The following is a 12,363-nucleotide window of genomic DNA, read 5'->3' on the forward strand; positions in this document are numbered from 1 at the left end:
ATGTTCAAGTTTTGTTTTGGTGGAGAAGGCAACTGATTGCCATGAGCTAATGTTTGTAGACAATGCAAAAGAAATGAGTCTTTTGCAGTGATGGAAATGAAGTAGTAGAAGCCTAATCCTGGGATTGGAAGGATAACTCCATGCATGTCATGGAAGCACAAGAATAGGAGGTCACAGAGTGGACATTAAGGCTGACACGTATGATAGTGAGAAGATGGGATCTGGATCTAGACCAAGCTGCTTTCTATCTAGAAAGATGCCTGTCTATTAGATGCACCATTTTAGTAGGTGACCCACAAATAAAAATGGATCACTGGGCTGCACAGCGGGAAGTGAGAAGAGAATGCTGGAGACATACGCTAAAACATTTTTATACACCCCACTTAGTTCATTAGCTGAGTTTTGAGCTCACCAGGATACTACAATATCTACTGGAAAACTATCTCAGGCCAGAACTGTCCCTAAGACTGTGACAGGGCATTCCCTCCCACGCTGAGCATGAGAGGGTTAAACCAGCTCTGAGGGCTGAGAAGGCTCCACTCCCTGAACCTTACTGAGCATGCCCAAGCTGTTGTGCTATAAAATAGAGCAGCCCAGCTCATTTGGGGCTTGTAGCCAGAGGGAAAGGATGTGCCTTACCAGCTCCAGGCAAACCAAAGTGACTGCCCAAACGCTGAGGCACTACCACACAGGCTGGAGACTCGACACATCTAGAGGCTGCACAGGTTCCAGAAGCAAGTGGAAGTAGCCAGATCCCAGAGGAGGGAGGGGAGCTGGAGAGCCACCAGCAAACAGAAACATTTGAAGCAGGAAGCAGCACAGGGACGGTGACGGCTACAGGGTGAGTGAGCCGCCATTGGAGAGTCAGCATGTTGCAGCTGAATTTCCCTGCTGACTCAGTGGCTAGAACAAGCCACTAACAGGGCCCAAGTCTGGGGTCCAATGGAGAGGGAGGGTCTGGACCACCCCAACCTCCCACTGGGGGATGTAAATCTTTTCTCTATCTATGACCCCTTAAATAGACTCTGACCATTGGGTTGCATGGGAACTATTGAACTTTGCTGCCCTGCCAATAGGGGCTAGTTACAGACTTTGACTATTGGGACTGTCCTGTCAATAGGGGCTAGATACAGATTCTTACCAGGAGACTACAGGGAAGGATTAGACAGACTTTGGGTGTGTGAGATTGGAGACACCGGCTGGGGAGAAAGGGGGTGAATTCAAGCATGACAGGCATGAGGCAGGCACCCTCACCCTGTCCTGGATGAGCATGCAAACGGTGCTCAGCCATGTAACAAGGACCCCAAGTAAGTTTTTGCATTATTATTTTACACAGAGATTTTTGAAGTACATTAACTAATAATGATAATTTTTGGCCATAGGCTCCGGGCTAATTTGATCCCCAAATATGTGTCTCTTAGAAATGAATTCACCATCCACTCCAAGATGTATTAGTTAAGACCATGGAGAGTTTTTGTTCCTAAGGAGAATTAAGCAGATAGTATCCAGTATAGTAAGAGGGCTAAATTCTCTGTAAGCTGTGCAGCTTCATGACCCCGCAGCTGTTTTCTGAGCTCTACTCAGAAATTCAGAGTTACCATGCATGCGGGGAGCTCAGCTGACCGGCAGAGGGAGTGGTGTCGTTTTGCTGAGCAAGCAACTAAATGGGGCTGCTCTGTACTTGAAACTCAGCAGCTTCTTGAGCAGGTAATAAAAAGTGAAATAAGGAGACAATAAGTGGCTGGGGTGGAAGGAGGGAAGGAGTGAGTAATTAATTAATTAATTAATTGGCTGAGGTGGAGTAAGAGGGGAGGAGAGTTTGGAGAGTCCCAGCTGTGCCTGGAGAGAGAGGCAGAAACTGAGCGCACTCAGGCTTCCTGGGATGGGGGAGGTAAGGGGCTGACTGCATGGACTAGGTGAGGGAAAGAGGAAGTGGTTGGATGCTGGCATTGGAGTGAGTTGGAAGGGGGGAGTGAGTTTGTGCTGTGAGGTGGGCGAGGTGTGGATAATTTGTGTTTTAGCTGGGAATTAGGACGGGGCAGACTGCTGGTGCCTGCTAGTCTGAGAAACCGATTTTATCCCAGCTCCCACATAGGCTGAGAAGAGCAGATTGTATAGGGGTAGGTTGGAAGAAAAGAGGGTGGGTGGGTGCTGGCATGTATGCAGTGAGGTGAAGGTAGGGGCAGTTTGTTTGGGTGTCCCTGACTAGCTGCAGTCCTCTGGCTGGCTGGGTTGAAGGAGGGAGAAGAGGGAAAGCAGGCTGCACGGAGTGGGTGTGTGCCAGGACATTTGCATGACAGCATTTCAAACGAAGTTTACATTGGTGTTAATGACTTAAAGTAAGAAAGAAAGATTCTTTTAACAGAATTTTTTGGAGTGTTGCACATATCTAAAACTCTGATTTCAATGATTTTTTTAAAGCCTTTGTTACTAATTAATACATGCTGTATTATATTACATTAAGACCAGACCTTTGCTATGTGGTAGAGTTCTGGCTCTTATGAGTCAGAAGTAGCAAGTACTAGGTTTGATGCTAGTTGTTTTGTAGGATGAAACCTTATTTGCAAGCTCTTGGAAAAAAATGCATCTGTCTACAAACCCTGAAGCCAGGTATTAATTTGTTCTGGGGCTTTTACATATATGGGTGTGTATGTTTGTATTGGTGGTGCACATCCACACACTACCTCAATATTGGTGTTGCACATAAGAAATGTCAATCCTCTCAAGGATAGAAAATGTTAGTGGGAATACTGTAGGAGGGTACATCGGAGTCAGGAAGAAATTTACTTCTGCATTATACCTTTGGCCTGATGCATTGTGAAATTTCTGGTTCAATTTTTGCCTTCCTTACAACTAGAACAGATGAGCCAGTTGTCCATTATATTATAGCAATTTCTATATTCAAAGAAAGAAAAGCAATTTAAGTCTGATTCTAGGTTGAGAATTGAAAGACTGTGTCTGTGTACATTCCTCCTCTGCCCTTTCCTCTATTCTTGAAAAATAGATAAGGGGAAAGTTTCACTGGGATTCAAAAGTCAACTTTCAATTGTACTTTGCAGTGAAAATCAATTTAAACATACTCTTGCATTGCATATCCCCAATGAGCCACTTTAAACCTTGCCCACATTTAGCAACAGGATCACCAACAAGAGAATAACCATCTCTGCAGGCGTAAACAACACTTTTCCCAACAGGATATGAGGAATCAGCATTCTGAAAGGAAATAAAGAGGGAAAGCTTTGAATGTGAAACAATAAGTCTGTAATAACCACTAAAATATCAAACTCTTTTTTGATTTCTAAGAAATCTGACAATTAACTGAGCAAATATAATCCTATGGTTTGCAAGATTTTACCTTTCTCTTCTGAGATAAAATAATACATGCAGGATGATAAATCATTGACTGGAAAAACAATTTGCAAAATACATGTTAGAGTACAATCCTTCAAACCTTACTCATGTAGGTAGACTCCATGAAGGCCATTACGTTTTAGATTTTTTTAAAAACTGATTCCTAGTAAATTTAAGGGAAAGGTATTTCTTGTGCATTTGCTAAAACTTACAGTACTGCTAACAGGGCCATCCTTACAAATTATGGGGCTCTACACAACTGAGAGCCCCCTAGCTTGGGGTCCAGGTGCTTCCCTCCCCCACCGGCCTAGTACGTGCTGGGAGCCTGGCCGCCTTGTGATTCCCCCTTTTTCCCTTCCCCACATAACTCCTTCCAGGGGTTGGTGATTTCCCCCCTCCCCTGACACTGCTTCCTTCATCCACCCATCCCCTGCAGCATACTGGAACTCAAGGGCTTCCCTGAGACTGGTGCAGTGCTGCAGAGGGTGAGAGCTCCTCTCTGCTCCTGGTCTGGTAGCAGGGAGGCCTCTGCTGCCTGAGAAGACCATGTTGGGGAGGAGGCAGGAAGGAGCCCTGCAGCAGCCACAAGCATACAGGTGTACACAACTGTGTAACGACACCTGAAAATGTGATGCCCTAAAATTATGGTGCCCCAAATTTTTGGCTGCCCTACACAGCCATGTATTTTGCGTATGCCTAGAGAGGGCCCTGACTGCTGTAAGTGTTAGCTATTTCTCATAGCAACCAAAAGAGTGCTAGGCACCTCACAGGATGGATAAGACACCATCGCTAGTCCACATATAAGGTCTCTTGGTACTCTCTTATTAAATCATGTCTGATATTAGACCCAGTCCTGCCACTGAAAGCACTTGGACCCTTGTGCATATACAGAGTCCTAGCTGGGACAAAAAGGTTGTGTCTACATTGGTGCGATCTTGTGCAAAAGGAACTGCTTTTGCGCAAAAACTTGTTGCGTGTCTACACTGGCCGCGAGTTTTTGCACAAGAATACTGATGTTCTAATGTATGAAATCAGTGCTTCTTGCGCAAGAACTATGATGCTCCCACTCAGGAATAAGGAATAAACTGTTCTTGTGCAAGAGGCCAGTGTAGACAGGCAACATGAATTTCTTGCGCAAGAAAGCCCTATGGTTAAAATGGCCATCAGAGCTTTCTTGCACAAAAGAGCATCTACACTGGCATGGATTCTCTTGTGCAAAAGCAAATCTCTTGTGCAAAGGCACATGCCAATATAGACGCTCTCTTCTGGAAGGGTTTTTGCACAAGAACTCTTCCTCAAGAGTTCTTGCGCAAAATCATGCCAGTGTAGACGTAGCCATAGAGTCTTCCAATGGTTAGAGCACATGACTTGGAATCAGGAGACCTGCATTCTATTCCTACTTCTACCACCAAATTTGCTGTGTAATGTTGAGCAGCTCACGTCACTTCTCTGTGCCTCTTTCCCTCCTACCCTTTGTCCATCTTGTCTATTTTAAATGTTAAGCTCTTTGAGGCATAGACACTCTTATTATGTTTTATACATGGCTTAGCACAACAGGCCCCTGATCTCTGCTGAAGGCTGTTGGTATTGCAGGTAATAAAGGTGAGGAAGGGGGAAGTTGTAAGTAAAATAAATCTTGGGTAACTTCTTATAAACTTAATCCCAGGGGAACATGCCAAAGATTTTTCTACAGCATCATATTAAATGTATCAAGACTAATCCAGAGTTGTGGGAGAACTACTATGAGTATATTTACTACAGCTCTACCACTGCAGCACAAAACAGAGCATAGAATGAGCAGTAAAAAGAACTTTTTTATAACCTACTTCAACAAATCCATTTTCCAAGAGCGGGGGAGGTGAGCAGAATTCTGTGGGGATTATGGACATATCAAAGCAGTGTGGTTCAATCAAACTGTAAAGTAAACATTTTAAGATAGTAAATATAATCACAAAGTTTAAGAGGGTTTTTTAGTCATTCTTCTAAAATACTGCTCTTCTCAGAGAAGCCCCTTTTCAGGGCCAATCTGCGTTCCCTTGTGTCATAATCAGACTAAACTCATTTATCATGAGTTTTTTGAGAGAGAATGTGAAGATTAGAGTGGAGTTAAGCCTATAGGTCCACTTCATATCAGGGTCATAGCTCTGGAATTTCACTCTTTCAGGTTTGAACAAACACAAAAACTTGATGTTTTGGTTCAGTCTAAGACACTGAATTTCTGTGACAGTTAACCAAATTACAAGTAATTTTGAGTCAAAATCATAAATAGTCATAAGAACGGCCATACTGGGTCGGACCAAAGGTCCATCTAGCTCAGTAGCCTGTCTACCAACAGTGGCCAGCACCTGGTGCCCCAGAGAGTGTGGACCGAAGACAATGATCAAGCGATTTGTCTCCTGCCATCCCTCTCCAGCCTCTGACAAACAGAGGCCAAGAACACCATTTTATGCCCTGGCTAATAGCCTTTTATGGACCTAACCTCCATGAAATTATCTAGCTTCTCTTTAAACTCTATTATAGTCCTAGCCTTCACAGCCTCCTCTGGCAAGGAGTTCCACAGGTTGACTACACGCTGTGTGAAGAAGAACTTTCTTTTATTAGTTTTAAACCTGCTACCCATTAACTTCATTTGGTGTCCTCTAGTTCTTCTATTTAGGGAACTAATAAATAACTTTTCTTTATCGGCCCTCTCCACACCACTCATGATATTATATACCTCTATCATATCCCCCTTCAGTCTCCTCTTTTCTAAACTGAAAAGTCCCAGTCGCTTTAACCTCTCCTCATATGGGACCCAGATCTCCCTCTTTGCATTTGAGCTCAAGGTGTTTCCGATCCACTTACCGAAAATGCTGCAACTCCTCATCCTCACATTGTCTGCTTTCAAACTGTTCTCCAATGCAGGATAACCCGCCACCACTAGGTGGTGGATTATTGCATGTTCGACTTCTTGTCTTTCTTCCTCCTGAGCAAGGACTCCAAGAGGACCAGCAACTCCACCTTCCATCAATTACTCCTGTATAATGTTAGAGTGAGACTTGACATTAGAGGTAAGTCTATTGCCCTTTTAGGGGCTGCTGGTACTCCTAAAAGCAGGAAACAACAATTAAAGGGATTGATGATCCCGAACGACTATCTTGGAGATGAATCCAAGATATTACTATCATGGATCTGATACTTTTCTTGCAATTTCAAAAGCCGGCTGAAGACAAAAGCCTGATTGCTTTCCATTCCTTAAACAGACTTTCCCCCAGGGAGGGAATCTTTTGTTTATTCTCCCCATCCCCATAGAAAAATACCAGATTCAAGATGGATTCTAGTTCCAGGTGGCATGGTCACATGTCTTTCCAGGACCAACCACAGTTTGGGCTTATGGGAAAAACAAAACCATTTATAGAGCATTACCTTGAGTACCAAGCAATTATGTTTCTGGAGTATCAGTAATGGCCTCATTAGCACATTTAGACTTATAAAGAGAGCCACACTTTATATGTATAACTTCACATACAAGAATGGTACATGGACAAAAATAGAATATACACATTCAGCAGATTATAATTTTAAAGTTACAGTGTTGCATGAAGCATTTTTCATAAAGTGTCTTCAAGTTATGCATATTCATAAGCCAATTCTCACAAAGCATGGGGGGAGGACTGTGATATTGTCATTGCAAGCAGAAAAGTATGCCTTAAACATATGAAATCTCAAAACAAAGAGTACATACCTGGCTGATCTTGTACGAGATATCCGAGTTCACAAGCTGTTCCAAACGTATATGGTTTGCAGAAACACAGGCACTCAGTTTCTACTATGGCAGGTTCACCACCATTTTGACAAGGCCGACATTTGCAGGGATCATTCTCACTCAGATACTCTTCAATGGCTAGTTTCAGGTAATGCCTTTTAACAGAGGCACAGGTCACTTCTTTTACCAGCTCATACAATGGTGTTAGCTAAAGGCAATAAACAGATAAATTTAAGTATCTTAAGCGTGTAGCAGTTTAATCGCACATTGGTTGCATGCTATACTTGGAGTATTTATATTGTGTGGACAGCTCTCCAAAGAGGGAAAACTCTTCATCGATCTTTAATAGGAAAGATCAAATCAGGTCTCATTTACACTCAAAACCAATTCTGGGGATCATTTGTTAAAGTCACTTGCAGCACAACTTATTGAAACAAAATTCAGCCATGGCTGTGTGAACTGGGTCTTACTAATGCTATGCCATGTAAAAAACTATGCACTAACCAAAATCTCAATGTGAACCTCACCTGTTCACAAACTTGTATATTTTAAGCAATTGTAAGACTTGTTTCATTGTATAATGATTAAGATGATGGAAAAACAATACTTTGCACTTCTAGAACCGTTTCACAGAATTCTACACTTCCTGAGGTCACACTAAATCCCAAACTCATTCATAGAATTCATTCTTTTCATTTTAATCTCTGCCCCACTTTTTGAGCCCTGATATCTAAGCAGATGGATCCCTGTGCTCATACAGAGCAGTAGTGAAATGATTGGGGCCATGCATAAGGACAGGGATCTAACTTTACAAAATTCAGTGCTGAGTCAGAGCCTGGATTTTGATTTTGTAAAACTGCCAGTCATTGCTGTCCATTTTTTTCTCTCAGTCTGCTTTGCCTGTGCACATTTTTCTTATTTTCATTTTATAATGCAATCAGGTATGGTTACCAGATGGTTTTCAAAAAATACCAGACACATTTGATCTCAGATTGGGGGGATGGTGGGGTGTACCAACTGTCAGGGAGCAGGGCTGGCAGGGAGGGGGTCGGGGGCAGGGCTGCCTGGGGTGGGCTTTGGGGGGAGGGAACCGGCAGTTGGGGAGCAGGGCTGGCCTGGGTGCATGCAGATCCCGGGGTGCTGCCCGTCCCACGCATGGTCCTGGCAGGGCGCATGGCCAAGTCCGGCCACGGGGATTCCATCCCATCCCAGCCCCGCCCCCCTCCTCTCTACTGTGTAGTTGCGTACTGCCTGGCTGGTAGACAATCTCATGCAGTGTGAGCTTGTCTACCAGCCAAGCAGTATGCCACTACGTACTGATATTCATGATGATGATAATAAAACTTACTTAATTAGAAAATATTGGACATTTACATGTCCGGTATTTTCTCAATTTGTTTCCCGGGAAGACAGCTCAAATACTGGACTGTCCGGTTTTAAACGGACACCTAGCAACCCTACAATCAGGACACAAAATTATTGCCATTTACAACTGGTGCTGATTAACCCCTATATCTTAATCATTTCCCCACTTCAAATAAACCCATCTGTGTTAGAAAACTAGTATCAGGGCTTACCTTTTGTTTAATTATTTTGGGGTAGTATATCACTGATCCAGCCCAGAAGGAATATCTTTCACTATTTCCAGCAGGATTATTCAAATCTATATAAGCAAGGCCAGCAACCGCTGCTGGATTTCCTCCCTCTACATAGGGATCACCTTTAATCTGATTATGACTGCTTCCTACACATTCAGGGATGAGAAATACAGAAGAGCAGCATTGGTATGTTTTCATGTAGCCATAGAAAATCCACAATATAAGGCAAATAGCTGTGTGACCAATTAAAGGACACATTAGCAGAGAATTTAAGTACTCTATCGGGTGTATATTAGAATGGTAATAGCAGACTAAATACTGAAATGATGTATCCCAACCAGGGAAGGGCAAGGGCAGAAGTGCATACAGGGAAAACAGCTCTAGAACCATTCCAAGTCCTTACAGTGGAAATGCTACAGTGTGTAAAGAAGGTGTGCATCTTTTAGAAACCTACCTTCATCCCCTGCTCCTGCAGTGACTTTCTATGCAGATGGCCACAGCAACAGCTCAGAAAACAGTTCACAAGCCTAAGCTTTGTTTGCTCTTACAACACACAGCTCAGTTCTCAAGGTGGCCCCCTAGACCCACCAATGGATTCTCCTCACACTGAACTCACAATGAGCAGCAAGCAGGTGGTCTCCAGGTGAGGAAAAGAGCACATAACCCATGGAAAACAAATCCAACAGAAAACAGATAAGCATGAACAAGATGGTTAGGATGGGAAACTAGAGAGGGGATAAGGCAAGAGAAAGTGCATAGAAAAAAGTAGATATATAGGTCTGGATCAATGAAGGGACTAAGCCTTTGCAATGCTGAGGACTGTGATGCCTAACTTAGAAAATCACAGGAACAACACTGCAGTTCACAAAGCCTGAGGGTCACGGGTGGTGAATTATATGGGCTCGTGGTGCCTGTGCTTCAGCAATATTCAGAGCTGGGGGGCCTGCTCCAGCAATATTTGGAGCTGTGTCTCTCCCCCAGCCCTGCCTGGAGCGGGCCCTGACTCCCCCCGACAATCAGTCGGACCGTCCCTGCTGTGCGCAGCGTTCAGTTGGCTCCCAGTTGCCGGCATGTGCTGCCAGCTGCTGCTGCTGCCACCATGCACAGCATTTCCAGGTGAGTGAGAAGACGCCCAAGCGTGACGTCATGGCCTGGGACTTTAAAACTGCTCAGCATGGTTTGTGTCGCATGGCCTAGCTCCCGGTTCAGAGTCCGGGGACTTCTGTGGCCTGAGCGCAGACTCCGGCCCTGCAAAGTGGAAGGCAGAAGGTAGGGCAGGGCAGGGCAGGGGAAGGGGGAAAACTAGGGAGAAGGTGTGGGAGAGGAAGGGGCTTGTGTGGAGGGGAGGGGTGGGAGAGGAAGGGGCTTGTGTGGAGGGGAAGAGGGAGGGGGTGGGAGAAGAAGGCAATAAGGGTCAGCCTGGAGGAGAAACAAATGCCAGGGGGCCAAATGGAGACAATGAGGAAAAGGGCAGGAGGGGAAGTGTCAGTGGGAGGGGGGACAGGGTGATGCTGGGAGAGGCGAGGGTAAGGGCATTGGGGGCTAGAAGGGGGAAGGGGAGATGCTGGGAGAAGGCTTGAAAGAAGGGGTGGGCATGAGAAAGGTGGGGATGGAGCAAGTCATGTGTGAGGGCACAGAGGGGCATGAGAGGAATGGGGACAGAAAGCGGTGAGGGGGTGGGCATCAGGGAAAAAGAGGGCAAAGGGGGCAGTAAGGGAAGGAGGAGGCACCAGGAGGGTGCAGGGCTAAGGGAAGGTGCAGGTGCCAGGAGATTCTGGGGGTGAAGCAGAAGGGCAGACACCTGCAGGGGAGGGACCAGCACCAGCAGGAGAGAGGCAGGGCAGGTGTGTAGAAGGAGGTGTTAGAAGAGAGGATGATGCGGGGTAGCTCACATGATCAGAGTGGGGCTACTGGAGGAGTGGGCACAGAGAGGAGAGAAGGGCAAAGAGGGAAGAGAAGGTCTCAGGAGGGTTCAGGGCAGTGAGAAGGACTGGAGTCAGGACAGCAGAGGAGGGTGAGGAGTTGGGGGGCAGCAGGCACGAGGGGAGCTGATGGAGTAAGGGGAGAAGACATGGCAGCAGAGAGAAAAGGTAAAGATTTTTGAGATATTTATTAATAACTTGGTTGCCACAGTGGCACATCCAAACAAGCCCCATGAACTCAGTACTGGTGCACGACACAAAATTCATTCTGCTCATGGGAGGAAACTCTTAGGCTATGTCTACACTGGTGGCTTCTTGCACAAGAACATCTTGCACAAGGGTTCTTGTGCAAGAAGTCTTGTGCAAGAACATGTCCACACTGCCATGTACGAGCTGTGCTTTTGCGCAAGAGCATCCATGACAGTGTGGACGCTCTCTTGCGCAAGAAAGCTCTGATGGCCATTTTAGCCATAGGGGTTTCTTGTGCAAGAAATCCCTGCCGAGCATCCACACTGCCCTCTTGTGCAAGAGAGTTTACACCTGTTAGAAAAGAGCGTAGCTCTTGCGCAAGACGCCCTCTCTTACCCTGCCGTACTGTAAATTTCCTTGCTCAAGAGCAGGTGGGCAGTGTGGATGTTCTATGGGTTCTTGTGCATGAACAGCTGTACTTGCACAAGAAGCCGTGAATGTAGACATAGCCTTAGAGGGAACATTTTCCCCAGCCTTTCTGCCCCCGAGTTAATGTCACACATTGGGTTAATGCAATTGCAGGATAGTTGCATGAGGAGGGATTGGTGGGGGCCAAACTAATCTTTGTTGGTAGGAGGATGGTGGGAAAAGTCCTTCAAGAGGGGTGATATGACACCTTTTACTTCTGGTCATGTATCCATCTTGCCCCGAGCGTGTTACTTCCAGAGGTGTGGTTAACAGGGGTCAGGGGCATGGTTAACCGGGGCCAAGGGGCATGGCTAATGAGGGGTCGGGGCGTGGTTAACAGGGGTCAGGGGATGTGGCTAATGGGGCACCACCAAAAATTATACAAACCTGCCTCACCTTCCTGAGGTAGGTGCCCTGCAGAAGGCATGAGAAGAATCAGGCACCTAGGAATGCAAACATCTAGTTCGGCCTCCTGCCAGCCTTAACAGATGTGAGTCTAGCCTGCTGTTAAACACTTCCAGTGATAGGGATTCCACATGCTCCCTTGGAAAACTGATTCTAAAGCTTAACTGCCCTTATACTTAGACATTTTTTCTTAATAGCTCCTTTGCTGGAGATAAAGGCAATTACTACTTGTTCTTCTCTTTATAACAGACCTTAACATAGTTGAAGACTGTTAGCAGGTGCCCCCACCCATCAATATTTTTTTCTCAAGATTAAATAAATCCAAGTGTTTTTAACTGGCCTCAGAGGTCAAGTTTTCTAAACCATTATCATTTTTGTTGCTCTCCTCTGCACTTTTTCCAGCTTGTCCACATCTCTCCAAAAGTGCAGCATCCAAAACTGAACACAGCTCTCCAGATGAGGACTCATGAGTGCAAGTAGTAGAGTGGCTAAATTACCCCACACACCCCATCTTACACACAACTCCTTTTAATATACCTCAGAATTATATTTGCCTTTTTCACAACCACGTTATGTTGTTGGGTCATTTTCAATTTATGATCCACTACAATCTCCAGAAACCTTTTAGCTACAGCCTAGTTAATTATTCCCCACTTTATATTTGTGCCTTTGATTTTTTTTTCTT

At 45.2% G+C, this 12,363-nt stretch overlaps 1 protein-coding gene across 3 annotated transcripts in view; it reads right to left on the bottom strand.

Moving 5' to 3' along the window:
* Positions 1 to 12,363, bottom strand: part of C7 (complement C7) — a 42,909-nt gene that overhangs the window by 14,464 nt on the left and 16,082 nt on the right. For all 3 annotated transcript variants that reach the window (XM_006139492.5, XM_006139491.5, XM_089779409.1), the window contains exons 10-14: positions 8,674 to 8,840; positions 7,076 to 7,304; positions 6,196 to 6,367; positions 5,178 to 5,265; positions 3,081 to 3,213 (exon numbers count right to left, since the gene is read on the bottom strand). In XM_006139492.5, coding sequence (XP_006139554.3) covers positions 3,081 to 3,213; positions 5,178 to 5,265; positions 6,196 to 6,367; positions 7,076 to 7,304; positions 8,674 to 8,840 — 789 coding nt within the window. The remainder of the gene's footprint in view (positions 1 to 3,080; positions 3,214 to 5,177; positions 5,266 to 6,195; positions 6,368 to 7,075; positions 7,305 to 8,673; positions 8,841 to 12,363) is intronic.

This window comes from Pelodiscus sinensis, chromosome 6 (genome assembly GCF_052426305.1).
Source record: "Pelodiscus sinensis isolate ZL-2025 chromosome 6, ASM5242630v1, whole genome shotgun sequence".
NCBI classification, from domain to species: domain Eukaryota; kingdom Metazoa; phylum Chordata; order Testudines; family Trionychidae; genus Pelodiscus; species Pelodiscus sinensis.